Source organism: Ictidomys tridecemlineatus, chromosome 11, assembly GCF_052094955.1.
Source record: "Ictidomys tridecemlineatus isolate mIctTri1 chromosome 11, mIctTri1.hap1, whole genome shotgun sequence".
Classification (NCBI taxonomy): domain Eukaryota; kingdom Metazoa; phylum Chordata; class Mammalia; order Rodentia; family Sciuridae; genus Ictidomys; species Ictidomys tridecemlineatus.
The window spans coordinates 21,683,960-21,711,381 of NC_135487.1; the positions used below are offsets into that span (position 1 = coordinate 21,683,960).

General features: G+C 49.3%; 1 protein-coding gene across 3 annotated transcripts; it reads right to left on the reverse strand.

The window, feature by feature from the left end:
• Spocd1 (SPOC domain containing 1) lies at window positions 1–24,148 on the reverse strand. Of its 3 annotated transcripts, XM_078025816.1 has the most exons (16): window positions 24,076–24,148; window positions 22,248–23,595; window positions 10,154–10,195; window positions 9,081–9,257; window positions 8,706–8,831; window positions 8,531–8,588; window positions 8,236–8,326; window positions 7,348–7,507; window positions 7,140–7,256; window positions 5,682–5,807; window positions 3,297–3,408; window positions 2,948–3,098; window positions 2,534–2,669; window positions 2,061–2,150; window positions 1,621–1,807; window positions 1–809 (listed from the first exon to the last, which is right to left on the reverse strand). In XM_078025816.1, the coding sequence occupies exons 2-16, from the start codon at window positions 23,556–23,558 to the stop codon at window positions 151–153; spliced, it is 3,543 nt and encodes a 1,180-aa protein (XP_077881942.1). In that variant the 5' UTR covers window positions 23,559–23,595; window positions 24,076–24,148; the 3' UTR covers window positions 1–150. The 3 variants fall into 3 exon arrangements, with proteins under 3 accessions (XP_077881942.1, XP_077881943.1, XP_077881944.1); XM_078025817.1 differs by lacking the exons at window positions 22,248–23,595; window positions 24,076–24,148 and adding an exon at window positions 18,805–19,865; XM_078025818.1 differs by lacking the exons at window positions 10,154–10,195; window positions 22,248–23,595; window positions 24,076–24,148 and adding an exon at window positions 18,805–19,865.
• Window positions 24,149–27,422: the final 3,274 nt, after the last annotated feature.

A 27,422-nucleotide genomic window follows, 5' to 3' on the forward strand; every position in this document is an offset into this window, starting at 1 on the left:
TAACTTTTCCAAATTCTTTATTGAACCAAAATCCAACACCAAACAGATTGCAGGACAGGAAACAAACAGGACAGGTGGGGAGAGCTGACCCTCTTCTTCCTCCACCCTGTCTCTGTCTGGAGTAAGGGAATCAAGATCCCTGTTGATTCATCAAGATCCATCTATAGGGCCCAAAGAGGGGTCAGGGCCTGGGCCAGGGGGTTCTGGAACTGCAGTAGGCTGGCAGAGGAAGCCAAGAATCCCTGGGGCTGTAGGGGGCTGGGCAGATGCTACAGAGGATGGAGGGTGGGGGTTCTGGCCTGGGGGCCACAATGAGGCTTGGAACTGGTGAGTCATAGTAACCAGGGACTCAAGGTGCTGGAGCAGGGCTTGGTGGGGACAGGAGGCCCTGTGGAGGTGCTGCCCATGGCCAAAGCCACGGACAGTTGGTATAACTGAAAAGGGATGTTGGGACTGGAACCATCCTGGTGCTGGGGCCCTCTGCCCTCGCCCAGGACCATGCCAGGTTTCAGGCTCTGCCAGCAGCCTCCCCCTGCCTCTGGGAAACCCCTGCCAAGCACAGGCTCCCCTTGGAGGTGGGCTACCCTTGCCCTGGCTCTGCTGCAGGGAACCCCCTGGGGGAGGGGAGCCTCTCAGGGGCACATCTTGCCTCCCATCCTCTTGCTGGTAGCACCGCATCTCCACTTTCCTGTTGAAGGAGACCATCTTGCGAACCTTCCTGCACACAGGGCTGGATTTAGCTGGGTCTGGAAGTCCTTTCTTGGGGAGCAGCACAGCCAGCAAGAGACTTGAGTGAGTAGCCTCCAGACCTGGGAAAAGAATAGGGAGCTATGGAAGGCCTGGTAGGGGACATCACGGAGCCCCCAAAGCTTCACTGTGGCTACAGCAGGTCTGGTGATGAGGTACCAAGAAGAGCCCCCCAAAGTAAATGGGAGGGTGAGCCTGTCTGGGAGGAGCTGGTCTTGGCCTGACTAAGGTCCACCTGAGGATGGGGCGTGGATGTCTGACCTCAAGGCTCTGCGAATTCAAAGTCTACCTCATTGTCCCAGGACATGAAGCCCAGAAAGTTCAAACACTTTACTAGGGAACTGGTACAGTGGGACCCTTGAGTCCCCAGCCCTCCTCCCCAGGGGCTTTCCTGGAGGCACACTGTGGATTGATCCCTGCATGGAACCCAAACTTGACCAGCGCAGCTGCAGCAGAAGGACCCCTCCCTTCCTCCTGTCCTCAGTGACGTTTTCAGACTGCTATCTGTGGGTCCTGCCTCTGTCCTGCTGCACCTGAGTCAAATGTGGCTGTTCCAGAAGCTTCTACTCAGGGGTACCTAATGGCACAGGCAGTGCAGGGTATACTTAGGAGCCCACTTCCTGGAACCAGGCTGCCTGGATGGGAAGCCCAGCTCTGCTGTTGACTTTGGTCAGGTCACTTTGCCTTCTCACTGCCTCGGTCTCCTAATCTGTCAAACAGTACGTCCTAAGAGGGCTGTTTTCCTTTCCCATCTGCCCGAGTCTGGAGTTCCCTTCTGAGATGTGCCTGCCTCTCCTGAGACAGAGGTCCCCGTACCAACAAGTCAGTCCCCTGTGAGGGAGGCAAGGTGCTGTGTGAGCAGTGAGCTCTCACCTGGGCCCCCCAGAGGGCGCAGTCTGGTGGGCAGGGGCTGGAAGGCGGGCAGCGGGAGCAGGACCACCTCCACGTGTGCCACAGCCGCCAGGCCATGGCGCTGCTTGTTGTTGAGGTAGGAGTACAGCAGGCGGCAATTCTGGGTATCCCGAGCCCCGAGGGGACACAGTCTGACCACACAGATGTCCTGCAGTCACAGAAGGAGAGCAGCTGAGGAGCAGTTGTCCCCTGGTCCTGCAGATGCCCCTGGTCTCATCCAGGTCTCTGGGAACCCAGGGAAGGAGACAGAGGGACTTGCTGAGGGTCACTCCATGAGGCTCAGTCACACAGGAACTAGACCCAATTTCTCAGGGCAGGCTCCCGCAGCAGAGCAGGAGGGGAGGGAACTCAGGAAGAGGTGAACCAGCAGGAGAAGCGGGGGTACCGAGAAGGGCAGTCACCTTGGCCTCTGCTGGGCAGACGCTGGCCAGAAGGTCCCAGACAACGTTGGGCAGGATGCAGCTTGCTGAGCGGATCACCTCAGGCAGAGCCTGGGGACAGGGAGGAGGCCAATCAGCCCCCCAACTGCCCACCCCCATAGGCAGACTCGTTCCCAGCCACCCAAAGGGCCTGGGGTGAAGAAGATGGACAGGTAGTGGACAGGGACCCTCAGGGGCTGCCAGAGGACTTACCTGCCCTGGAGGCCTCCAGCCTGTCCCAGCCAATCTCTTACAACCCTCCCCACCCTCACCAACACGCGCCTGGTCACTGGGTCACTGGACAATCCCTCCTAAAACTCTCCTTTGCTCTAAGCCTGGGGTCACAGGGAGTGCTTTACCCTGTGTGTCCCTGTAGGGAAGGGGCTGGGGTCTCATTTGCCCCCAGCCAGGCACGGGCAGGATGCCGTGTTGTTTTAGCAAGGGTGACAGAGTACCTGGGCCAGCCGACAGCTGTGTCCTGAGACCAGCTGGGCCTTCACTCGGAACCGCTTGATGGAGAACATGTCAAGAGCACCCTCCCAGGGCGGGGGGCTGGGCAAGGCCTTTGTGGGCCCAGGAGGTATCTGTGGCCTAGAGGGAGGGACAAACAGACTGGGCCAGGCAGAGCAGGTTATCGGAACTGAACCCCAGCAACTCCTTCCTTTTCAGAGCAGGTGCGGGGTCACCAAGGCAGACTGGAACATTGGTCCCAGTGTGGCCTCGTGCAGGGGGAATCTAGTAGGCTGGAATGATTAGTTCCATTGTACACGTGGAAAAACTGAGGTTCATGGAGCGGGAAGACTTGCCCAAGACCATACAGGAAGACAAGTCCATGCTGGGTGTGCCTCTCCCTCCCAGCTCCCACACACCTGTCTTGGGGCTCTGTAACAGGGGTGTCCCTGGTTTGGGACATCTCTGGAGAGGACACAGGAGCTGGGCTTGGAGCTCTCTGGGAGGCCTGGTCTTCCCTGTTTCTGGTGGCTCTGGAGAAGCCTGGCAGCCCACTCAAGGCCTCACAGTCTGCAAACAGCAGAGGCAGGAGCTCAAACCACAGGCGGAAGAGGAGGCCACGCGGGCTTGAGAGCCGCGGCTGCCCCAGGTTCATTTCACAGTGACCTGGGCACAGGCACCCCCACTCTGCCCCTTCTCGCCAGGTCGCCATCCTGCTGCTGATCCCCACACCAGCCCTACCCCACCCAGTGCCCCACCCACCCCCACCTGTGCAGATGCGGCAGTTGGGGTCCAGGAAGTGGTGATGGTGCTGCTCCGTGGTGTCCTCCAGGGGGGCGGGCAGGGCCAGGGGGCTGCATTCTCTAGACACCACGGGTCCCTGGAAGGCACATGAGCAGAGGGGGCAAATGGGAAGTCAGCGGCCCTCCATGGGCAGGGAGCCTCAGAGAGATGGTTTATTTTACTTTTCTAATTTTTTTTTAATTACTGTGAACTCAAAGAAAAATTTGAAAATACAAAAAAATGTTGAAAAAAGAAACATCCTTCCCCATCCTACCACACATACAACTCGTGATATTCCAGGCAGTCATTCCTTTATCATAGTTTTTCCACACATAGGGGTTGGGGCCCTTTGTTAAAACAGCTGAGATGGAGCATTCAACCTGACATCCTCGTTTTATAGCAGAGGCATTCGATGTAGTGGAGCTGAAGTGTCCCCGTCACCTCTGTTGCCTACTCTCTGGGTCATTTGCTGGCTTGCACTATTCTGAATAGCACTGAGGAAATCTTTGTGCAGAAGTTATTTTCCTAAATTTTATATTCTTAGATCCAGTCTCAGAAACAGAGGGCAGAATCAGAGAGAATGAGCCACCTTCATTGGACTTTTAAATTTTTTTACATTTTAATTTTTTTTTTTTTATATTTTGGTACTAGGAGTTGAACCCAGAGTGCTTTTCTACTGAGCTACACCCTCAGCCCTTTTTATTTTTTGTTTTGAAATAGAGCCTTGCTAACCTGCTAAAGCTGGCCTCAAACTTGGGATCCTCCTGCCCAGCCTCCTGAGTCACTGCAATTACAGGTGTGCTCCGCCGCACCTGGCGTTCCATGGACTCCCGATGTCCCCTGCCGAATTATTGTTCCCTTTAAAATACACACCTAAAAAGAACATGTTGCTTTAGGAGGGTTTAAGAAAATTCTGAACTGCCAGGCACAGTGGCACATGCCTGTAATCCTAGCAACTTGGGAGGCTGAGGCAGGAGGATCCCAAGTTCAAAGTCAGCCTCAGCAACTTAGTGAGGTCCTAAGCAACTTGTCCAGACCCTGTCTACATAAAATATAAGAAAGGGCTGGGATGTGGCTCAGTGGGTTCAATCCCCAGCACAAAAAAAAAAAAAAAATGATTCTGAAACTCTGTCCTTGTCTTATAGCCACCTCGGGAGCAGTGCCGAAGCTCGGGTTTTGAGCGAGGCAGCCCAGGTTCAAACCTCGGCTCCACCACTACCGTGTGGCCTCAGGCCAACAATGGCTCCAGGTTCTCCATCCCAGAATAGCACAGACCGTGTATGTCACTGCGAGGTCCAAGGCTGAATGAGGTGCTGTTTGTAAAGGGGCGCGGCTCAGTGTACCGTGTGCGGTGTCCCTGCCCTACTCCGCCACCTGCGCTCTCTCTGCCTCTGTCTGGGGACTGAGGACTCCTGCTGGGTCTTCCCACCTTCTCCTCTGCAGACACATGGCTCCCTCAGTCCCCTACTCTGAGGGCTGGGCTCAGCCACCGTCTCCCAGGGCTCCCCTCCACCCGGGCTGTGGCTCTCCTTGGCCTGAGCATTGGGGGTGACAGGTGGGGTGCTGGGGGTTCAGCTTGTCAGGCTCACTGCCATTTCCCCCAGAGCTGGCACCCAGTAGGTGCTCAGTACCTATGTGCTGAGTGAATGGTCATGGTCAAGAGGCCTGAAGCCCCGAAGCTCTCTCTCCTGGATACACAGCTGATTAGAGCCAGGGGACAAGTGACCCCACGGGAACAGCAAACCAAGCCAGCGGGCTTCTTCTGAGAGTGACTGATGTGCGCCAAGGGGAAGTTCTGTTCGGCTCCAGGAGGCTGAGGTGCCCAGGTAATAGGTTCTGGAGCTGCTGAGCCCCTGGGGCCGGGGACGGAGGAGGCCGGGGCAGGAAGGAAAGCCAGTCCCCAGCGACGGGAGGCGCTGAGGCTCTGAAGTCTCCTACTGGTTTTCCAGATGCCAGGGCAAGTTCCAGGAGGCCCTCTGACCTGACCACCCTGAGCAATGGGTGGCTTCCTGCCTGGGGCATCTCCAAAGGCACCGAGTAGAGCATGTCCCTGTCCCTGACATCCGGAAAACACTGCCGGAGCACTGTGGCCCCCCTGCCTCCCTGCCACAGACCTGGGGAGGAGGGCTAAGGCTGAGGCGGACTGTGGCCAGGCCTTGGTGCCACCCGCCTGGGCACCTTGGAGTGAGGCCAAAAGAAAGCAGACCAGCACCAAGAAAGCATGGACACCGCAGCCTGTGGCCCTGCCTCCCGTGCCCACCTGGACCCTGCGCGGTCAGGACCACGGTCCCTGCTTTACAATGAACAAGGCAGGCCTCCGAGTAGGCAGGTGACTTGCTCTCGACCACACAGCCAGTGGCCCCAACTTACCACCAGGTCCTCCAGGGTCAGCGTCTGGTCCACGTCCCTCGGGATCTCCACCTCGCCCTTGTGGGTCAACTTGGAGGCTGGAAGCCCACGAGGCTCCTTCTGTTGCTGTTCAATGATCTCTAGGCCCTGAAGAGGATGAGCTCAGTCAGGGGCCTCTGGCCACCAAGGGCCCAGCCACACCTCCGCACCTCAAGGGCCCTCTCCTGTGGCTCCCCTTCCAAGCCAGGCCTCTCCCTGCCTCCACACTGGCTCCTTGGTTCCCCTCCCCTGGAAAGCCCACCACCTTCAGTCCCGCCTCTCCAGATTCCACTCATTCGTTCACCCTCCACGCTAATCCTGCCTCCTCCAGGAAGGCTTCCCAGACTTCACCTTCACCCACAGTCAGTTCTGCCTCTCACTGCCCTGGGGAGGCTGTGGTGGAGAGAAAGAGCACAGGTGCCAAGTCCCTGCTGGACTGTTAATAAACACTCATGAGGCAGTGTGGCCTTGGACCACCACCGAGCTGCCCTGCACCTTGGTTTACCTGTTCTCTGGGGATTCCATTAAGAGCACTGGATTAAACATCACGTGCACAGAGCCTGGCCTGGTGTGGTTGTCACTGTTGATCAATGTCATCCTACCTGCAAGGTTCCTTGAAAGCCCAGAAGGCAGGGGTCCTGTCCTCCCTTGGCAGGGTGTGGGACCATGCGGCCGCCCAGGGTCCCTGCTTGGCCTGAAGCTTTGCTGTTATCACCTTGAAACTCTTAACAGTTTTTGAGCAAAGGGCCCCACATCTTCATGTTGCACTGAACCCCACAAACTATGCAGCCAGTCCTGCCCTGGGACCCCACAATGCCTGGACAGCTCTGCCCACAGCGGGTGGGTCCACCTAGTGGACTCCGGTTCTGAGCTCTGACCAGCCCAGGGTCTTTCGGAAGAGCATCTCAGACCCCACCCCATACCCTCTCCCTGGGCCACCAACAAGCGTTTGCTGAAAATCCTCCAAAGCTGGCCAGTTCCATAATTTCCCCACCCCTGAATTCCTAGGCATGGCAAAGCCCATGGACACAGGGTACACAGGGATGGGACTGTGGGGACTGTGAGGTCCCTTCCCCAGACTGGGGTACCAGGAGGCCTCCAGCTTTTCCCAAGGCTTCTGAGGCTGGAATGGGAAGAGGGACTCTTGGGAACTTTTCCCCCTGGAGGGTGAATGACCACCCTGGACTCCAGACTGCAGACTACCACTTGGTCCTCCCTGTCCCACTGTCACAGGAGCCAGCTGCACAGAAATCCAAGTGTGTCACCTCTCAACAGAGCCCTCTGTCCCCAGTGCCTTTCACCTCTGCCTCTTCCTGCTTACCCTGTGACTTCTCAAACGGCTTCCTGGTTCCGGTTCCCCATCTTGTACTTCCCTGTCCTTGTCCCTGTCACCCTCTCCTATCCCTGGCCGCCCTCTCCTGACTCGGCTCCACGGCTCACCCGTTTCTCCTCCTGGTCCCGCCAGCGGGACAGCTCCTGAGGGGCCAGCTGGATGGAGTTCATCCGCACCAGTTTGTGGGGGGTGACGTCCCCGTGAGCCACTTTGAGAAACAGGTCCTGCAAGGCAGGGGGCAGAGGCTGCACCAACCATCCTGAGAGCATCCTGCCATCGGCACTCCGGCGGAGGCCCAGGTCAAAGCCCGCTCACCTGGTTCCTGGGGTCCCGCAGGTTGAACAGCAGGCTGCGGTACTTGGTCTTGTAGCGGCAACTGGTGTCTTGTGTCAGGTCAAAGAGGGCTGCCTCGATGTCCCCAGCGATGCCCTCCACCACCTCCTCACTCAGCACCAGGTCGGGACACTCCTGTAGGCTGTGGGGACAAGAGAAGGGCCCTGGGCACTGAGTCCATGGGGTTAGCCACACACTGAGCCCCAGGGGAGACCTGTGGCGGGAAACCCAAGTGGGCCAACTCACTTCCGTCACGGGCATCTCCCTACCTGGGCCTGGCTATTCTTACCCAACTTCATAACAAATAAAAACGAACGTTCTCCTTCCACAGGATGCTGAGGCTCAGAGGAGATCAGGGCTGATCAATGGCAAAGCCAGAGTCAAATCCAGATTCCTCAGCCTGGGCCGTCCCTGGCCAATGGAGCTGGGGAGGTGGGGAAGGGAGGGACCTGGCTGGTGGGGGTGAAGCATCTGCCAAGGGGAGAGGATAGTAGTAACCCTGAATCTTCCATTGACTTGCTGTGTGGCCTCTACAAAGTCCTGCCCTCTCTGGGCTTTGGCCTCACCTTCAGTAAATGAGAGCTCTGGGCACCGATCTCAGCTGCTCAGCACAGCCTCTCATTGTGTCCGAAAGCATTTGCTGTGGGTGATGCCAACAAGGCCCAGAGCAGACACTGAGGGCTGCAGTAGCTGAAGGGCACAGTATGACCTTGAAGGCAGAGATGCCCAGGTTCACATTTCGGCTCTCCGCAGGCCGGCTGGCCACGTGAGCCAGTGACCTCCCCCAGTGGGGTTAGTCACACACACGAGCCCTCACGCGGGTTCGCGGCAGCCTGCCAGCACACTGGGGAAGCAGAGGCCAGGCCTTACCGACTCCACAGTGCCTCCTGCATGGCGCGCACTACAGTGGCCCGAACCACCAGATCCTGGGGGGTCATCTCCTGTCGAAGCTGAAGTCCAGCTGTGGGGGACAGAGAGCCTCCTGGGAGCCCCCAAGGGCATGAGGCGGGGCAGGGCCCAGGAGCCCAGATGGACAACATCCTCCCTCAGGGACCCAGGCCCCCCTGTCCACAGCCAGGCTCTGGTGGCCAGCAGCCCCGGCCCTAGGGGACGGACTCTAGGCTGATGGGAGGCAGGAGTCCCAGCAGGGGCTGGGGCCCTTCACCTGAGTCCTCTGCCCTTTCCTGGAGAGGTTCCCCATCTGCAGCCTCCATCAGGCCAACCTGTAGGGAGAGGTGAGGAGGGGACACTGCTTTCCCCAGGGCCTGCGGCCCCCCACGCTCTGCCACCCATTCTCCACGGTGGCCGGGTGGCAGGGTGGCAGGGGCAGGCGCACTCACCCCCGAACAGTCGGCCCTGGGGAAGGGATCCTTGAGGGGCCCAGAACAGCCGCTTGGAGGGAGGAAGAGATCAAAGAGGCTTCCAGAGTCACGTGCTGTCCCTCCTAAAGGAGGGGACTGGACAACCTGGGGGCAGCAGAACATGCTGGTCAGCCAGAGACAAAGGCCTGACGGGACGCCCTCTCAAACACGCTAGTCCCCCTCCTCCAACTGACCTCCCGGATTCTGGAGGAAGAACACTCAGAGCCCAGGCAGCCAGGCAGGTGGGGCCCCTGGCTGCTGTCCTGAGAAGTCACACCATCCCTCTGTGCCTCAGTGACACCTGCAAGTCAGGTGACGGAGCCACACCAACCACGTGCGGAGCCTGTTCTGTACCTGGTGACCAGCAGAACCCCGGGTTTGGGCCCTTTTCCTCCTTCTGGGTCTCTGGGCCGGCAAGGCCGAGCCGGCCTCCATGAAGTCCTGGAGAGCCTCCAGCTTCAGCAGCTGCTGTCCCCCAGCCTGGACGTGGCTGATGGCCCCCAAGAGCTGGATCACCGCCCCAGAACCGAGCTGCGGGGAGAGGAGAACTTGAGAACCAGCTGGACGGAGGGCCCGCCTCCCCTGCAACGGCCGGCCGTCTGTCCCCCAGGAGGACAGGGGACGTGCCTATGTCGGTCCTCACTGTTTACCCAATGTCTGCAAAAGGCCTGGCATTTAGCAGGATTTAGTAAACGTTTGCCGACTGGCTGGCCCCTGTCCCAGGAGAGGAGCCTGGGCTCACTCCCACCCTCCTGAGCAAGGAGCCTTCTCACCTCCTTCTGACCAGAGGTGACCTCCTCAGGGGACACACGTTCTGTTCTCACACCACCTCCTCCTGTCAAAGCTTTGGACATGTCCCTTTCAGAGGCCACTAACTTGTTTTTTGCTTCTCCTTGAAATAGCCACTTGCAACCATCTCCCCTTCTTAAGAACTGCCCACCACCCAGCTGTTGTTCCTGAGAGACTTCCCTTCATTTCAAGATGCAACACAGTTTTTGGTCTTCTAATGAACGATGGAATCCCTCCTGCTCCTCTTTTTGCTATGGCTGCCAGGAAGCAGCTCAGTGATAACTTTGAGCCTAGAAGTTTGTGCCTTTCCAGAATTGGTGGAGGGTGGCGAATTCTAATATTTTATTTCTCTTTTCCTTTGCTTTCTTTAGGCTTTTATCCCACTTTAAGTGTGTTTTGATTTTTTTAAATTTATGGCAAACCACAGGAATTTTCTGGAAAGCAGGTTGTGCCTGAAAAAAAAATTAATCCTTGACTGGATTATCGTGGAATGGTCAGGTTGCAAGGGAGAAACTGGAAGTCTAAGCTTCAGCATCATAGCCGGAGGAGGGTCACCCCTGGGGGAGGACCCACCCAGCCCGCCACACTGAAACAGGGAAGAAAAAGGTCAATCAGAAAAGAGTAAAAAAAAAACCTACGTAAGATACAAGCTTCACCCCATGGGGCATCTTCACGTCCTCCTTGGAGAGAGAGAGGATGCAGAGATTAGAATCCAAAGAACCCAGTGGCGACCCCTTGGCAGGGAATTCACTGTAAGATGTTCTTTCCGAAAGGGTATGCGGCGTTCACCAGGTTGACATTTATAACAAAATAAAGTCGGGCACAATCCAATTAAAGAGGGAAGAGTGAATACATGGTAACATATTACACCCTAAATTCTGTGTGGCCAAAGAGATGAGGAAGTCCCAGTAAAAATGACCTTTTACCAGGGTTTACGAAGTAGCGGGCCCTGGAGGAAGCTCATCCCACACAGTCTTATTAAGGTCTCTGAACAGTACGAGGCGGGGTGTACTACCTTTATCCCACCATTTCACAGATGTGGAGACTGAGGCTCAGAGGGGCCCTGAAAAGTCCCATAGCTACTAAGCTGGCGAGCTGTGTTGGAGTTTAATTCTGATCCGAAAGCCCCCACACTTAACTGCTGGGCTCTGTGGAGATGCAGAAAGATTCATGGAAAGATATCATGGTGTTATTGGGAGAACAAGAAAAAAAAAAAACAGGTTACAGAACAATATTGGTTGCATAAGCCCCTTTATGTAAATATATATTTATAGATGCATAACAGCATGTATCTCTGGGGAAGGAAATTCCAGAGGGACTTTCACTTTCTATGTGTCTACACTTGGATATTTATGTTATTCAAAATGAGCATGTATTTCTTTTATAATCAGAAACATATTTTTTATTAAAAAGCAAGTGCAAAACAATATGCGTAGTGTGCTATCATTTGTGTCTCCGAGAGAATGAATTTTTAAGTTTGTATGCGCTTGAATGGGCATAAATTATCTCCAGAAGTACCAAAAGGGCCCAGAACCTGGGCTGCCGGCAGGGCAGGGGCTGGGTGCTCGGAGGGAGGCGGGTCACTTTTTGGGTGGTGTTTTTAAAACATGGGAATGAATCAGCTTTTTAAAAGAGTCATTGAGAAAGAGGAAGGAAAAAATAGAAAACAGGGTACACCTGGGAAAAGGAGCCGGGAAGCTATTAAGACCAGCTCTTCACAGCTCCGAGCCTTTGGCCGGCCCTGGTCTCGAGGGTCCTTCAGCCAGCACTGAGGCTGAGAGCGGCAGGCAGCAGGGTGGGAGGCGTGAAGGTCCCGAGGCCGGACGTATGGGACCAGAATACAAAATACTATGTATAATCTGTGTAAAGAAATGAAAGAAGAGCCTCGCATATGAGTGAAGGGAGAAGGCCGAGTGGGTGTAGAGATATTTAAAAGGCAAATCTGGTTGAGAACCAAATGCAATTTCTGGGAATAAGGAATATAGGCAAAATTAAAATTAAAAACTCCACGTATAGGTTTCATAGCATATTAGACACAGCCGAAACAAACTGGCACATTTGAAGGTAAATTTTGTTCTTTGGGGTACTGAAGATTGCACCCAGGGGTGCTTTACCACTGATCTCTATCCATCCCCCAATTTTTTATTTTGAGGATATATAATTTGCCCAGGCTGGCCTTAAACTTGTGATCCTCTTGCCTCAGCCTCCCAAGTGGCTGGGATTACAGGCATGTGTCCCTGTGCCCAGCTTAAAGATAAATTTAAAGAAGTGATGCAGGCCTGGCTTAGTGGCACACACCTGTAATCACAGGGGCTTGGGAGGCTGAGGCAGGAGGATTGAAAGTTTGAGGCCAGCCTCAGCAACTTAGTGAGGCCTAAGTAACTCAGCAAGACCCTGTCTCTAAATAATATACAAAAAAAGTGCTGGAGATGTGGTTCTGTGGTTAACTGCCCCTGGGTTCAATCTTCAGTACAAAAAAAAAAAAGAAGTGATACAGAATATTCATGGCACAGAGACTGTGAAACACAGCTAAGGAGCTACAAAGGACAGAGTGAAGAAGAGTAATTCATCTAACTTCAGTTACAGAAGGGGAGAAGAGGGGACATGGTGCAGAGGTGGTATTTGACGATGCGTGGCTAAGAATTTTCCAGAACTGATCAAAGACAGCAATTCACAGATTCAAAAAGCTTGGTGAGGTTGGATGCGGTGGCGCATGCCTATAATCCTGGCGGCCTGGGAGGCTGAGGCAGGAGGATCCAGAGTTCAAAGCCAGCCTCAGCAACAGTGAGGCGCTAAGCAACATCAGGGAAACCCTATCTCCAAATAAAAAAATAAAAAAGAGCTGGGATGTGGCTCTGTAGTCGAGTGCCCCTGAGTTCAAGCCCCAGTGCCAAAAAAATAATTTAAAAAAAAAGGAGTTTGGTGAATTTCAAACAGGAAAAATAAAATCCATACCTAGACACATCAACACCAGTGATAATGTGATCTTAAAAGCACCATGAGAAAAAAAATTATAGCTAGTATTGAAAGGGCACATCAAATATGCTACTCCTGCTTTGGAAAGCACTATACATTCTCACTATGACCCTATGAGGTACTAGTATGATTATTGCCCTCATTTGACAGAAGAGAAAATTAAGGCTTGAAATGATTAGCTTGTCCAAGGTCACACAGCTAGCAAACCAAAGAACCAGGATTTAAATCCAGGCAGTCCAATTCCACAGGCCACTCTGCTATTAATGCCACTCACTAAAAGACACTGTAGGTAGAAAAAGATTGGGAATTAACTAACAGCTAATTCCTCAATAGTCATAATGAAAGGCAAACCCTAGTAGAATATTCTTTCTTTTTTTCTTGGTACTGGGGATTGAACCCAGGGGCACTTTACCACTGAGCAGCATTCCCAACCCTTTTTTGTTTTTTTCTTTTGAGACAGGGTCTCACTAAATTGCTTAGGGCCTCACTACGTTGCTGATACTGGCCTTGAACTTGTGATCCTCTTGTCTCGCCTCTCTAGTCACTGAGATTACAGGCATGCACCACTGTGCCCGGCTAGAATATTATTTTCAATGTGCTTAAAGGAAATAAGTGTTACCAGCTAAGGTAGAGCACCCTGCAATCCTGGTGACTCGGGAGGCTAAGGAAGGAGGATAGCAAGTTCCAATCCAGCCACAGCAAACTTAGGGAGACCTTGTCTCAAAATAAGAAAAGAATAGGACTGGGGATGTAGCTCAGTGGTAGAGGAGCCCTGAGTTCAATCCCCAGAACCAAACCAAACCAGAAAACTGTCAATTGTAGAATCAGATGAGAATGAGGATGAGATAAAGACATTGTAGAGAAAACAAAGACAGTTGGTTTTCTTGATCATTTTATTTTACTCAATAAACAAAATGATAAAGCATGGAGGGAGAAGGAAAGAAAAATCATCCCACTCAGAAAAGCTGGGATGCAATGAAGAATTCTGAGCAAAGAAAATGATAAATATGTTGTTAAATCTAAACAAACATTGCATGAAACTATAATAACAGTGTGTGATTTGTTGAATTTAAAAAAAAATAGGATAAGACCAATTTACTGGATAACAATAACACACAAATTGGGAAGGTGCGTGCTCAGAATGAAAGCATTCCAAGATCCTTCCCTACTTCAGAGGAGGAGGAAGACTGTAACTACGTTTACGCTTTGCTAAGTCAGGCATTCAGGCTGAGAGAACTTCTGAGAGAACATCAACAGGACGTAGAAAAATTCTAAATTAGAGATAAAAAAAGGAGCAAGGGAAATAATCCATCTAAAAGGGAGCACGTATAGGAATGAGAAATTCTAAACAGAACGGTAGAAATAAATGTAGAAGAATGAGATGAGACCCTTATGGCCCTGTACAGAGTCAACCTGGAATAGATCAAAGACCTGGAAATCAGACCAGAAACTATGCAACTCCTAGAAGAAAACACAGGGTCAGTACTCCCGCCTGTAGGTACAGGCAATGACCTTCTCAATAGGACTCCTAAAGCGCAGGAAATAATGTAAGAATTAATAAAAGGAATGGCATCAAATTGAAAGGCTTCTGGGGGTCAGGCATGGTGTGCATAACTGTAATCCCAGTGGCTTGGGAGGCTGAGGCAGGAGGATTGCAAGTTCAAAGCCAGCCTCAGCAATGCAGTAAGGCCCTAGGCAACTTAGCAAGATCCTGTCTCTAAATAAAATATAAAGGGATGGGGATGTGGCCCAGTGATCAAGAACACCTGGGTTCAATTCCTGGTTCAAAAAAAAAAAAATGGCTTCTGAGGGTTGGGGATTTAGCTCAGTGGCAGGGCACTTGCCCAGGACATGCAAGGCCCTGAGTTTGGTCCTTAACCCTGGGGAAAAAAAATAAAAAGCTTCTGCACAGCAAAGGAAGCAATTAAGAATGTGACGAAAGGGCTGGGTATGTGGCTCAGTGATAGAGCGCTCGCCTAGCATGCAGAGGCACTGGGCTCGATCCTCAGCACCACATAAATATAAAATAAAGATATTGTGTCCATAATAAATAAATATTAAAAAAATAATGTGATAAAAGAACCTACAGAATGGGAGAAAATCCTTGCTAGTTACTCTTCTGACAGAGGATTAGTACCTAGAATACATAAGGATCTCAAAAAACTTTACACCAAAAAGACAAATAACCCAGTTAATAAATGGGCAAATGGACTAATCAGGCACTTATCAAAAGAAGAAATACAAATGGCCAACGAATACTTGGAGACAAATGTTCAGCATCTTTAGCAATTAGGGAAATTCAAATCAAAACTACAATGAGATTTCATCACACACCAGTCAGAATGGCAGTCATCTCGGATACAAAACAGTAAATGCTGGAGAGGAGGTGGAGACAAAGGGACTCTGTGACACTGTTGGTGGGATTGTAAATTGGTACAACCACTATGGAAATCAGTATGGATGACCCTCAAAAGATGAGGCATGGAACCACCATAGGACCCAGCTATCCCATGCCTTGGGATTTATCCTAAAGAATTAAGGTCATCACACTAGAGTGATACACACATCCCCATGTTTTAGCAGCACAATTCACAACAGCCAAACTGTGGAATCAGCCCACGTGTCCATCAATAAATGACTGAAGAAAATGTTGTATACATAACACAATGGAGTTTTACTCAGCCATCAAGAAGAATGAAATTGGGCTGGGGATGTGGCTCAAGCGGTAGCGCGCTCGCCTGGCATGCGTGCGGCCCGGGTTCGATCCTCAGCACCACATACCAACAAAGACATTGTGTCCGCCGAGAACTAAAAAATAAATATTAAAAAAAAATTCTCTCTCTCTCTCTCTCTCTCTCTCTCTCTCTCTCTCTCTCTCTCTCTCCTCTCCTCTCTCACTCTCTCTTTAAAAAAAAAAAAAAAAAAAAAAGAAGAATGAAATTAGGGCTGGGGCTGCCGCTCAGCGGAAAAGCGCTTGCCTAGCATGCATGAGGCACTAGCATGCATGAGGCACTGGGTTCGATCCTCAGCACCACATTTAAAAAAAAATTAACAAATAAAATAAAAAGATTGTGTCCATCTACAACTACAAAAAAAATTTTAAAAAGAATGAAATTATATTATTTATAGGAAAATGAAATGGATCTTGAGAACACGATGTTAAGTGAAATAAACCAAACTCAGAAATTCAAGGGTCATACGTTTTTCTCTCAAATGTGGAAGCTAGAGAGGAACCAGGCAAAGAAAGGCGGGGGGGAATCTTGGGAAAAATCAAAGGGAGATGAGCAGAGTAGAGGAAAGGGACCGGGGGAGGGAGGACAGGAGGGAAAGGGGAAATTCGGGGGGAACGACCATGGCCAAATTCTACTGTATGTCATGTGCATGTACAAATATGTAACAAGGCATTCCACCATTTTGTAGAATTACAAGGCACCAGTTAAAAATATGGGGGGAAAGTTTATGTTAAAAAGGAGGGTCTGGGGCTGGGATTGTGGCTCAGCGGTAGAGCGCTCCCCTAGCACGGGCGGGACCCGGGTTCAATTCTCAGCACCACATAAAAATAAAGGCACTGTGTTGTGTCCATCTCCACCTAAAAAATAAATATTAAAAAAGGAGGGTCTGCCTAGGCACAGTGGCACACACCTATAATCCCAGTGGCTGGGGAGGCTGAGGCAGAAGGATCGAAAGTTCAAAGCCAGCCTCAGCAAAAGCAAGACACTAAGCAACTCAGTGAGACCCTGTTTCTAAATAAAATATAAAATAGAGCTGGGCATGTGGCTCAGTGGTTGAGTGCCCCTGAGTTCAATCCCCAGTACCCCTCCAAAAGAAAAAACAAATCTAAAACTGATCCAGGGTCCCTGCTATCACCACCCATTTCTATTCAATGTCACACTGTGGTCTCGTACAGCACAAGTGAGGACAGGAAGGGGCAGATGTGAAGAACGGGAAAGAAAATAACAAAAACTGTCATCTGTCGACACATGATTGTCTGTCTGGAAAACTCAACAAAAAATCCTAATAGACAAATTATATGAATTAGCAAGAGTTCAGCAAGCTTTCTGGATACAAAATCAATAAGCGAAAATCAATTATAATTTTTATATGCCAGCAACAGCTAGCAATTGCAGTTTTTTAAAAGTTATCATTTTATGAAAGCATCAAAAAAAAAAAAACAGACATTATGGGCCTTCCAATGGAAAGAATACACTACCACCCACAAAGCTCACAACAGAATCCAATTCTAATCAAACCTCTAGATTCAACCAATTTACAGAGGACCATGTTTAACTAAGCCGCAGAGATGCACTAAAACGACAGGACAAAAATCTCATTTCTTCAAAAAAAAAAGAAAGGAAGGAAGGGAAGAAGGAAAATGAATAAATTCATAAATTTGGATATTTGCAATAATAAGAATTCCCCCAGACTTCTGACTGAACATACAAAAGAAGACTTGAAAGCAGGAATGCAGACAGATATCTGCCCACTAATGTTCGTAGCAGCACTATTCACAACAGCCAAAAGGTGGAAACAATCTAAATGTCCACTGAAAGATGAATGAATAAATAAAATGTGGTATATTATGCTAAGTGAAATAAGTCAGTCACAAAAGAATAACTGCATGATTCCACCACCTGAGGTATTCAGAGTTATCAAATTCACGAAGGCAAAAAGTAAAACAGCGGTTGCCAGGTGCTGGGGAGAAGCAAGAATGAGGAATTATTATTTCTGTTTTTCTTTTTGATACCAGGGATTGGACTCAGAGGCACTTAACCACTGAGCCACATCCCCAGCCCCTTTTTATATTTTATTCAGAGACAGGAGTTCACTAAGCTGCTTAGGGCCTAAGTTGCTGAGGCTTTCTCACAATCCTCCTGCCTCAGCCTCCCGAGTTGCTGGAATTACAAACAGAACTATTGTTTAATAGGTACAGAGTTTCAGTTTGGGATGAAGGAAATGTTCTGGAGAGGATGATGAAGATGGTTGTTCAACAATATGAATGTACTTTATGCTACCGAACTGAACACTTAAAAATTGTTAAAAATCATAAAATTTACATTATGTGTATTTTACCACAATAAAAATAATCAAGAACTTCTGCTCACCAACAGACATATAAGGAAAGTAAAAGTATGTGCCACACTCTCCGTGAACTTTCCATAACATATAACTGAAAAGGAGTAGTGTACGCAGAACATATAAACAACTCCTACAAACCAATAAGGAAAAGCTAAACAACAAAAAAAAAAATTATTATTTTTGGCAAAAGACTTCACAGGAATGGTTAAAATGCACAAGAATCTCCTTAGTCATAGAGAAATGAAAATTAAAACAACACTGAGATATTGTAGCATATCTCTACTTTGGTAATAATAATAAAAATCTGAAAATATCAATAGTGTTGGGTGAAGATGTGAAATCACTGACACATTTATATATGCTGGTGGGATATAAAACATTTCAATCACTTTGAGAGATATTTGGCACTGCTTAAGTAAAGTTGAAGAGGTGTGTATCTTTTTTTTTTTTTTGGTACCAGGCATGGAACCCTGGGACACTCGACCACTGAGCCACATCCCCAGCCCTATTTATTTAGACACAGAGTCTCATTGAGTTGCTTAGGGCCTTGCTAAGTTGCTGAAGCTGGCTTTGAACTTGTGATCCTCCTGCCTCAGCCTCCTAAACCACTGGGATTACAGGAGTGTGCCACTGTGCTGGGTGAAGACATGTGTATCTTATAACCTAGAAATTCCACTCCATAGAATGTTCCCTGGAGCTACTCTTGCTCATATATGCCAAGAAACACACCAAACCATTCACAACAGCACCATGTATGATAGCAAAAAAACCCTGCCAAGAACCCACCCTTCTATATGGAGTCAACAAATGAATGGAGCATATTCGTGCAATAGGATACCTGCTGTCAATACTTAGGATCTGTGTGATCTTGGGAAAGTTAACCTCTTTGTGCCTCAGTTTTCTCATCAGTAAAATGGGGATAATACCAATGTCTACCTCATAGCATTGAGGCAAAGATTGCGATCATTATTCAAGAATCTTTAAACTGTGCCCAGAACACGGCAAGCTCTCTCTATAAACATTGATGCTGATAAGGTTCCTTGGCTCCTGCCTTGGAGAGAGCCCTCCTCCTGACATGTGACCACACTTCAGTGTCTCCTGTTCCATTCAATGTTTTCTTCAATGATCTCTCACCTCACTCTTCCCGGCTTGGCCCTAACACACCTACCGCCCCGCTCCAGGCTGCCTCCGGTACCTTTGCACATGCTCTGCCCGCTTCCTGCCCCGCCCTTCCTACCTGCTCTGCGTGCTGAACAGTCCTCCGGGCTTCAGTTTGCAGTTAAACTCTGGTTACTTGCTTGTCTCTCACTAGACTATGGAGTCTGCAGAGGAGGCCTCCTCTTTGTTCAGCAGGAGGCTGTTACACATCCAAACCCCGCTAGCTGGGGCTTTTGCAGCCTGGCTGAGGGCTCAGACTCTGCTGTGGTACGGCCTGGGTTCAATGCCCGGCTTCACCTGTTACTCTCCCAGGGACCCTGAGTGAGTTGCCAACCTCTGGATGCCCATTTTCTTGATCAGCAACACGGCGGATAACACTGACTTTGTAAGCGCTCATGAGGATGACCTGAGATGACACAGGGGAAGCTCCTAGCCTATAGTAAGCACTCTAACAAAAACAGCTATTCTATTTCTATTTCTTCTCCCCCTGCCCCCCACCATGTTAGGGATGGAACCCGGGGCCTCCCGCATGCTCAGCAAGCAGCTCATCACTGAGCTACACCCCCAGCCAAAAGAGCTATTCTTAGGCTTCCCACCCGCTGCAGCCACTGGCTCCTCCCTCACCAGCCTCTTGACACCACGCAGGTGCAGACAGTGAACCTGGTGCCTAGGAATCTGCCTGGGGCCAGAGGAGCTGTGTGTCCCCTGGTCGTGGTGGGCAGACTGAAGGCAGAGCTCAGGGCACTGACAGAGCTGCCCTTCCCATGTCCCCTCCTATCCCCTGTGGGGCTCAAGATAGACAAAATAACAGCTTCCAGATCCCTCCTACCACTCCTCCAAGAGTCTCTATTTTCTGCCAGTTGAAGACACCACAGGCCACCTCTCTTGCAGCTCTGGGCCCACAGGCTGCTCCCCATTTCACAGAGGATGCAACTATGATTTAGAAAGAGACATCTCTTGTCTGAGGTCACCCTGTCCTAAGAGGCAGAGCCTGACCTTGAACCCAGCTGTCTGTCCCTGCCTCCAGCCAGGCAGCCTCCAGGAGAAGGAGCTGGGGCCCTAAAAGGGGGCTCCAGACCAGCTGGGCACTGAGCCCACCCCTGCCCACACCCATTAGCCCTGTCCTTCACCACCCGCCCGTCCCTGTCACAGCCCAGCCTCATTCTTCTCCTGCAGCTGGCACCGGTCACCATGGCAACGGGATGTTTGGGAAGCTGTGGGATGATGGGCTGTACCGCAGAGTCAAGGATGGGGCCTGGGGAAGGGAGCAGCCGTGGGCTGTTTCCAGTGGAGCGAGGCAGGAACCTGGCTCTACTGCCACGCCTCAACAAGCCCCACCCCCCAAAATGCCGCAGACCCAGGAATCCCAAGTCTGGACATCTGGTCCAGATAAATCATCTGGAGTGGGGAGGAGCCAGGTGTACCAGGATGTCTGCCCCAGCATCACTTACAACAGGACAAAACCGCACCTGTCAACCACAGGTAACCTTTTAAGCATTTTTCTTGTACCCAGCGCCGTGTTAAAAGCCAAACATGTGTCCTCTCATGTACTCCTCGCCACCACCCCATGGGGTAAGTGCTTTTAATAGCCACGTTTTGCAGATGAGGAGATTGGGCTCAGAAAGGTGAAGGCACTGGCCTAGGTCACTGGATAGACAAAGCCAGGACGGAATGCCAGCCCCTTGCCTGCTCCGCCACAGCGGCTGGAAATGAGAAAAGGAAGTCCCAGCCCAGCCCCTCATCCTGACAGCGCCTGGGACTGTGACAAAGCTGTCTAAGACAGCTATGACGCAGGGTTCAGGAAAAGCAAAAAAAAATTCAGCAGAACAACGTGTACCAACTTGGAAAGAGCTTCATCTACCATGGAGCCTACAAAGCCAAGTTCAAGCCCCAGAACAACACAGAGGGCAGAGCCCGAGCCCACTCAGGTGAAAAGGTAGAGATGTTCACATCTGCACAGACGTTCCCAGGAAAGACACTGGAAGGGCACAGGGTGTGACAGGCATTATCCCTGGATGATGGGCAATGAGCCCAGGAGGCATTCACAATAAATAAATAAAACTATAAAATTTGATAAATATGATCACAATTCCAGGTAAAGAAAAGACATCTATTCACAGGGAAAAGATCGATACCCAAAATGCCTTCAGGAGTTGGTGCTGAATGTTGGCATTATAGGTGACTTTTATTTCTTCTTAATTTTCTATAATGAACACACATCACTTTGAAAATTAAAGATAAATGTTTTGAAGTGATGCTTACAAAGATGATATGAAGACATTCTAATGTAACCATGGTACAAATAGCAATAAACAAACAGGCAGCTCATTGGTTCCTATCCCAGGGCTACGACTTGGCTCTCCGGCCTTGACTAGGCTGTCATTTTACCCCTTGAAGCCTCAGCATCCACATCAGTGAAATGGGTAGAAGTCAATAGCATCTACCCTGAGGGACTGTTAAAAGATTGAAGATGAAGTGCTTAGCACAGTACCTCGCACATGCTAGCCCACCTAGATGTGAGGACTACTGTGCTATGACGTGGAAGATTCATGAGCAGCAAGCTCTCAAGACAGCCTGATTTGTGCCCTGGCTGTCATTGACCAGCTGGATGGCCTTGAATCTGTTACCTTATCTCTCTGGGTTTCACAGGAAGATTATATAAAAAACATCTAGTGTGTTAATATGCAAGTACAATAAATGTGGAAACTTCAACTGTGTGGGAAATAGTCACTAAAAAATACCTTCCATTTTTGGTGTACATACATGTTAGCTGTGAATTACTAATAAAATTATTGTAAACTACAGAAAGGGAAGCAATGATTTTAGGGAGCATGGCTGGGTACTGACTCCACAGCTGTGTGAGCCTGGACAATTTTGTTAACCTCTCTGAGCCTCAGTTTCTCCATCCAGTCATATAAACCTAATGCCTGTCTTCTAGGGCTACTGTCTACACTAAGGAAAAGCAAATGTTAACATGAATTACATTGTTTACCTTGTACCTTATGAGTTATTTTACCTCATAAAATCTCATTTAATCCCGCAAAGAACTCTACTAAGCTGGTGTTAGTGTTTCCTTTTTACAGATGGAAGAACTTAGATTAAAAAAAAAAATCACAAGGTCACTCATCTAGGAAAGGTCGGAGGCAAGATTTGAACCCAGGACTTCTTGGCTCCAGATGATTAGGACCCTTCCAAGAATTCAGTAGGGTAATTCATTTCCTCTTTTCTGACTCTGGCAGGCCTCAGCTTACATAAGAGTGAGAGAGAATGTTCATTAGGACTCCATCTAGGGGCTGGGGTTGTGGCTCAGTGGTAGAGCACTTGCCTAGCATGTGTGAGGTACTGGGTTCAAGTCTCAGCACTTCATACAAATAAATAAATAAATGTCCATCAATATCTAAAAAATTGAAAAAAAAAAAAAAAAAAGAGGCCATCTAGCTTCGCCCTATTGAATTCTACCGCCAAGCATCGCGTGAAGAGGTGGCCTGGCCCTTCCTATTCAAATTCTTAGATTCAACTTACCAGTCTAGGGCAGCCTCCCGGGCTGGCTTCCTCTGGCTCATCCTGGCAGGGGTGGTCTGAGCATGTATCTGTGCTGTGCTCCTGGACACCGAATGCGGGACCTCTCCTTAGCCTTCTCTGCCCCTCGAGGGGGCCTATGTCGGCCTTGCTGGTGGCGGACTCCAGGGAGGAGCTGGAGATGTCCAGGCTCTCTGGGGAGCTGGAGCAGGCATCGGCAGGGGCAGCGAGTTCCCACCCTGGCCTCTCCCCGGGTGCTGGCTGGGCCTTGGCCTCCAGCTCCTCCTGGTTCTCAGTGCCAGCCCCCAGCAGGGGCTCTGCTTCCTGCTGCTCTGTGGAAGTCCCCCCTGGCACTTCCAGACACAGCACAGGGTTCAGCAGAAGGGCCTGTGCAGTGGGCCTGAGGGACTCTTCTCCCAAGGGCACTGGGAACCCAACAGAGCCGTGGGGGCTGCCTGGCTGGGCCTGGTACCCAGCAGCAGGCAAGTGTCCACACTCCTCCGCCCCTGAGGCACGCGCAGCCCAACTTCCAACTGGATCTCCAGGCCCAGCGTCCTTGGGAGAGGGGGGCCTGCAGGGGCCCCCCAAGGACTCCAGGTCAGCACCTTGGGGGGAGCCTCCCACAGACGGGCTGTCCCCATCAGGGCTCTGATCAAGCCACAAGAAGCCATCAGCCCTTTTCCTACCTTTGGAAAAGGCCCTACACTTCCTGCTTTTTCTTCGTGACCTCATAGGGCCTGGTGAGGACGGAAGGCCCCTTCCAGGGGGCGCCTCTTTGTGGAGTGTGGGGTTTCTCCCATCACACCCTGGAGAGCACGCGTCTTCGTCTCCCACCTCCCTGGGCCTGGGGCTGCTGGCCCCTTCCGCTCCTGTCAGCCTCTCTCTGCCCATCTGTGCTCTCTTCCAGAGACCTGGTGACGAGCTACAGAGATCCCTGAGGCATCTGGGATGTAAGATGTCATGCAGGGAAACCTGGAGCCTCTTGAGGGGCTGAGCACTCCCCTGGGCAGGCACTGGGGGCAGCTGCACGTGGAGCCTGGGGCCAGGCCTGGAATCTAGGCCCTGCTCCAAGGCTGGCAGCTCCAAAACCTCCAAGCTTGCCTCAGAAGCACCTCCAGCCTGGGAGCTGGCACCTGGATGGGACCCCTCCATGAGGCCCCTCTTCCTGCTCCAAGCCCAAACCTGGGCCTCTGATTTTAGGTCTGGCATGGGGATGGTTCCTGCCATGTCCTTCTGGAAGTCCCCACATCTGTGTTGGGGATGGAGAGCAGGATCCTCTGGACTGGAGCCCTCTGCATCCCCCACCTGTGACATGTCTGTTCACCTGGCAGGGCCAAAGGAAGGCAAGGGCCTGTGTGGAGACAGAGAAGGGAGACCACCTCAGGGCACCAGGCCTCTGGGAACCTGGTTGGTAGCCTCCTTTCCAGGTCCGGCCCACTCCAAGGTCTGGAGGGGATCAAGCACTCCAGCTGGACTTGGTGCCCTGGGGGGGGGGGCTGCCTCCCACAGTGGACTGGCCCTCTCTGGGAGCTTACACTTCTGTTTAAGCGGGAGATAGTGATATCCACTGCTATTAATGGCTCATATACACTATTTCATTCTGCCCCGGCAGATTCCTAAGGAAGCCAAGAGCCGGCATTCGCTCCCAAACCACACGCCCCGCTCTAAATCACCCCACATGGCGCAGACAGAGCAGGGTTCCTACCATCACCCCTCCCCAGCGCTCCCTTCCGTCCCATTCTGATAGACCCCCAGCCAGTTTCCCAGGCCTGACCTGGACGGTCCCCCACCGTCCACTGAACCCTGGCTCAACAGGTCCAGCCGTTCTCACCTGTTCCCCCTCCTCCAGCTACACCCCCCAACCAGGGTCACGTGAAGTGGGAGAGCCCCGCCCTGCAGCAGGCTGGGGGCGGAGTCCTTGGTGAGGCACAAAAGACGGCTCTCCTGGGGGTGCTGGCGTTGCGGTCCCAGCAGAGGGCGCGCCCTCCCTCAGGAGGGCTTCCCGGAGGAGGTGCCAATCCTCCAGGGCAGGGCTGATGGGCGCATGCGCCAGGGGTACCGGGCGCTGAATGGCTTTACACGCCTACTGAGTTTAAACCCGATCGTTTGGTGTCGACGGAGTGACAGTGCCTGAGCCCCTGGGGGAATATAAAAATCAGACCTAGATTTTTTTGCTTAATTATTTATTCTAATATTATTATTATTTCAAATATAATTTATGTAGCTAGCAATGTGCCCATTCAAGTCCAACCTTAGGGATCAAACTTTTTTTAACGGTGGATATTGTTTTAGTTTGCTTGATTTCATAATTGTGAACGACGTACTTATGCCTCTATTACTAAAATTACCCACTTTAACAGTGTTTTTTGACTTTTTTTTTTTTTTTTTTTGGTACCAGGGATTGAACCCAGGGACGGTTAACCACTATCACATCACCAGCCCTTTTATTTTATTTTATTTTATTTTATTTTATTTTTATTTTGAGAGAAGGGAGACCACCTCATGGAGAGCCGGACCTGCCCTCCCTTAAGTTGCTCAAGGCCTCGGTAAATTGCTAAGACTGGCTTTGAACTTAAGATCCTCCTGCCTCAGCCTCCGCAGCCCCTAAGATTACACAGGCCTGTGACCCGCACTGGGTTAATATTTATTGACTTCTGATGTGGTGATTTAATTAACTGCTCATTCCCCTTTCTCCTCCCAATTTTTAATTTTTAATATTTACATTTCTAGCTTTTCTAGGGTTTCTGTTATCCCTGAGGATAATCCTAAGTGTCTGTTTCTTCTTTATATTCCATGTTTTGACTCTCCTCCGTGTGAAACAACTCCCCTTGATATTCCCTCTCCACTTCTGCCACCTTCTATCAACTAAACCTTTACTTTTGCATCCTGAGACTCATAACCTTTACGTTCTATCTTGTAAAGATAATTCAATTTGCCATTGTTCACCTATAGACTGATTCTTAACACTGAGAACCAAATGGCGTTCCTCACATGAAGATTATGGAAACACTTTCGCTATGGAACCAGGGGTCTGATGGGCCTGAGTGAGGGGGCTGAACTCACTAGCACTGAATACCTTCGTGCCCCCGGGACCCCGAAATCTTCCAGGCCCATGGGACTCTGCACCACAGTTAGACTGAATGAATTTGATCAATACAGATGTTTCTCAATCCAATGTCAAATAAAAACACCATGATGATAGTAATAATGGAAACTGCGGGGTATATGGAAATTCTTCGTAGTTATCTTCACATTTATTCTGTAAGTCCAAAAATCATTCTAGAAAATAAATTTTATTAAAAAAAAATTATACGGTTGTCCATATTGAAATTTGTCATGGTCTGACTCTCAGGGTCGCAAATGAAGTGAGAATTGAGATTCATTGTCACCAATAACCATAATTACTGCACTGAGGAAATAAGTGACAGGCAGGTGGCACACACCTGACATCCCAGCTGCTAGGGAGGCTGAAGCAAGATCAGGAGTTCAAAGCCAGCCTCAGCAACTTAGAGAGGCCCGAAGCAACTCAGTGAGACCCTGTCTCTAAGTATTAAAATACAAAAAAAAAAAAAAAAAAAAGGTTTGGAGATGTGGTTCATTGGTTAAGCCCCTCTGGTACAAAAAATAATAATAAAATATATGGTTTTGCCTAGATTCTGGCCCAATGCCTTTCACTCTATTGTTAGCTGTTTGTTCCATTGACATATCATGACAACTGTGCTGTATACCTGGTTCCCATTAATACATGAATTTACTTCTTAGTTATCTGTTCCATTAGTCAATTTGTCTGTTCCTGACCAATATACTATTGTTTTAATTCCATGGAATTGTGATATATCTTTAAATATGGGGAGCAAGCTCTACCCGCCCACCTGTATTGGTTCCTACTTTTCTTAATTGTCTTAACTAACTATCTACATGTGTTCTTCCATACGAACTGTAGAATCAAGCATTTTACCAACTTCCCTGAATAATTCTATTGGGATTTCTATTCTAATTTCATTGAATTTACAGATTAGAGGCTTAATTCAAAATTTTTAATACTGAGTCTTCTCATCTATGAATAAGATATATTTCTGTCCATTCTTTCAGGTCTTCATTTTTATAAATTTTCTTCATCAAAATATTGCATGTTTTTATTCAGTTAGTTTGCACTTCATATTTATTGTTGCTTTGTTAATTGGTTTCAAGGTTGTTACCAATGTAAAGGAAGGCAATTTATTTTGTTGACCTTGCATCAAGAAAATTTCCTGAATTCTCTTATTAATTCTAGTAATTTGTCTACTGATCCTTTTTAAAGTGTGTGTTTCTATATGGTCAGATGGTCTATAAATAATGACAATTCCATCTTGTGTTGTATCAGACTCCTATTATTCCTTCTCATTTATATCTTTTGGGTAGATTGCATCAATCCTTATAAGCCGTATTTATTTTTCTTGTCTTATTGCATTGTTTAGAACTTTTGGTACAGTAATGAATAGCTGCATGGGGATCTTTGTCTTGTTCTTGACTTAAATGGAAGCAATTTTAAAGTTTCACAGATATTATTTTTTGCTATAAACTTTTTGGTAAATACACATTAGGTTAAGAAAGTTCCTTTCTCCTATTAAGTTATTGAATTTTTTTCTCATTAATTGGTCTTGAATTTTATTGTATTTAAGTATTATATTGTATTTAATTTTATTGTTTTTAATGGTTCTTGAATTTTATGTTTCCTCATATCTTTTGATAGTTTTCTGCTTAAATTGATTAATATGATAACATACCTTGATAGAATTTTCTAATGTCAATTCATCATTGCATTCCTCATAGAACTCCTGCTTAAGTATGACATGTTGTTTTTAAAAATACTGCTACATTTAATTTGAAACATATAAGTCAGGATTTTGCATCTATATTTTTAAGAAAGATAAGCTGATATTATGATTTTCTTACTCAGCCTTTTCTAGTTTTACTATCAAGGTTGTAGTATCTTTATATGAATTAAGTAGATTTCCCACTTTTTCTGGTCTCCGGAACAGTGTGTATACAATACAGATTTTCTTTTCCTTGTTCTTGACTTAAATGGAAGCATTTTTCCTTGAAAATTTGGTGTGTGTATTATGGTTTGGATATGAGATGGCCCCTGAAAGTTCATGTGTGAGATAAAGAAGGAATGTTCAGAAGTGAAATGATTCC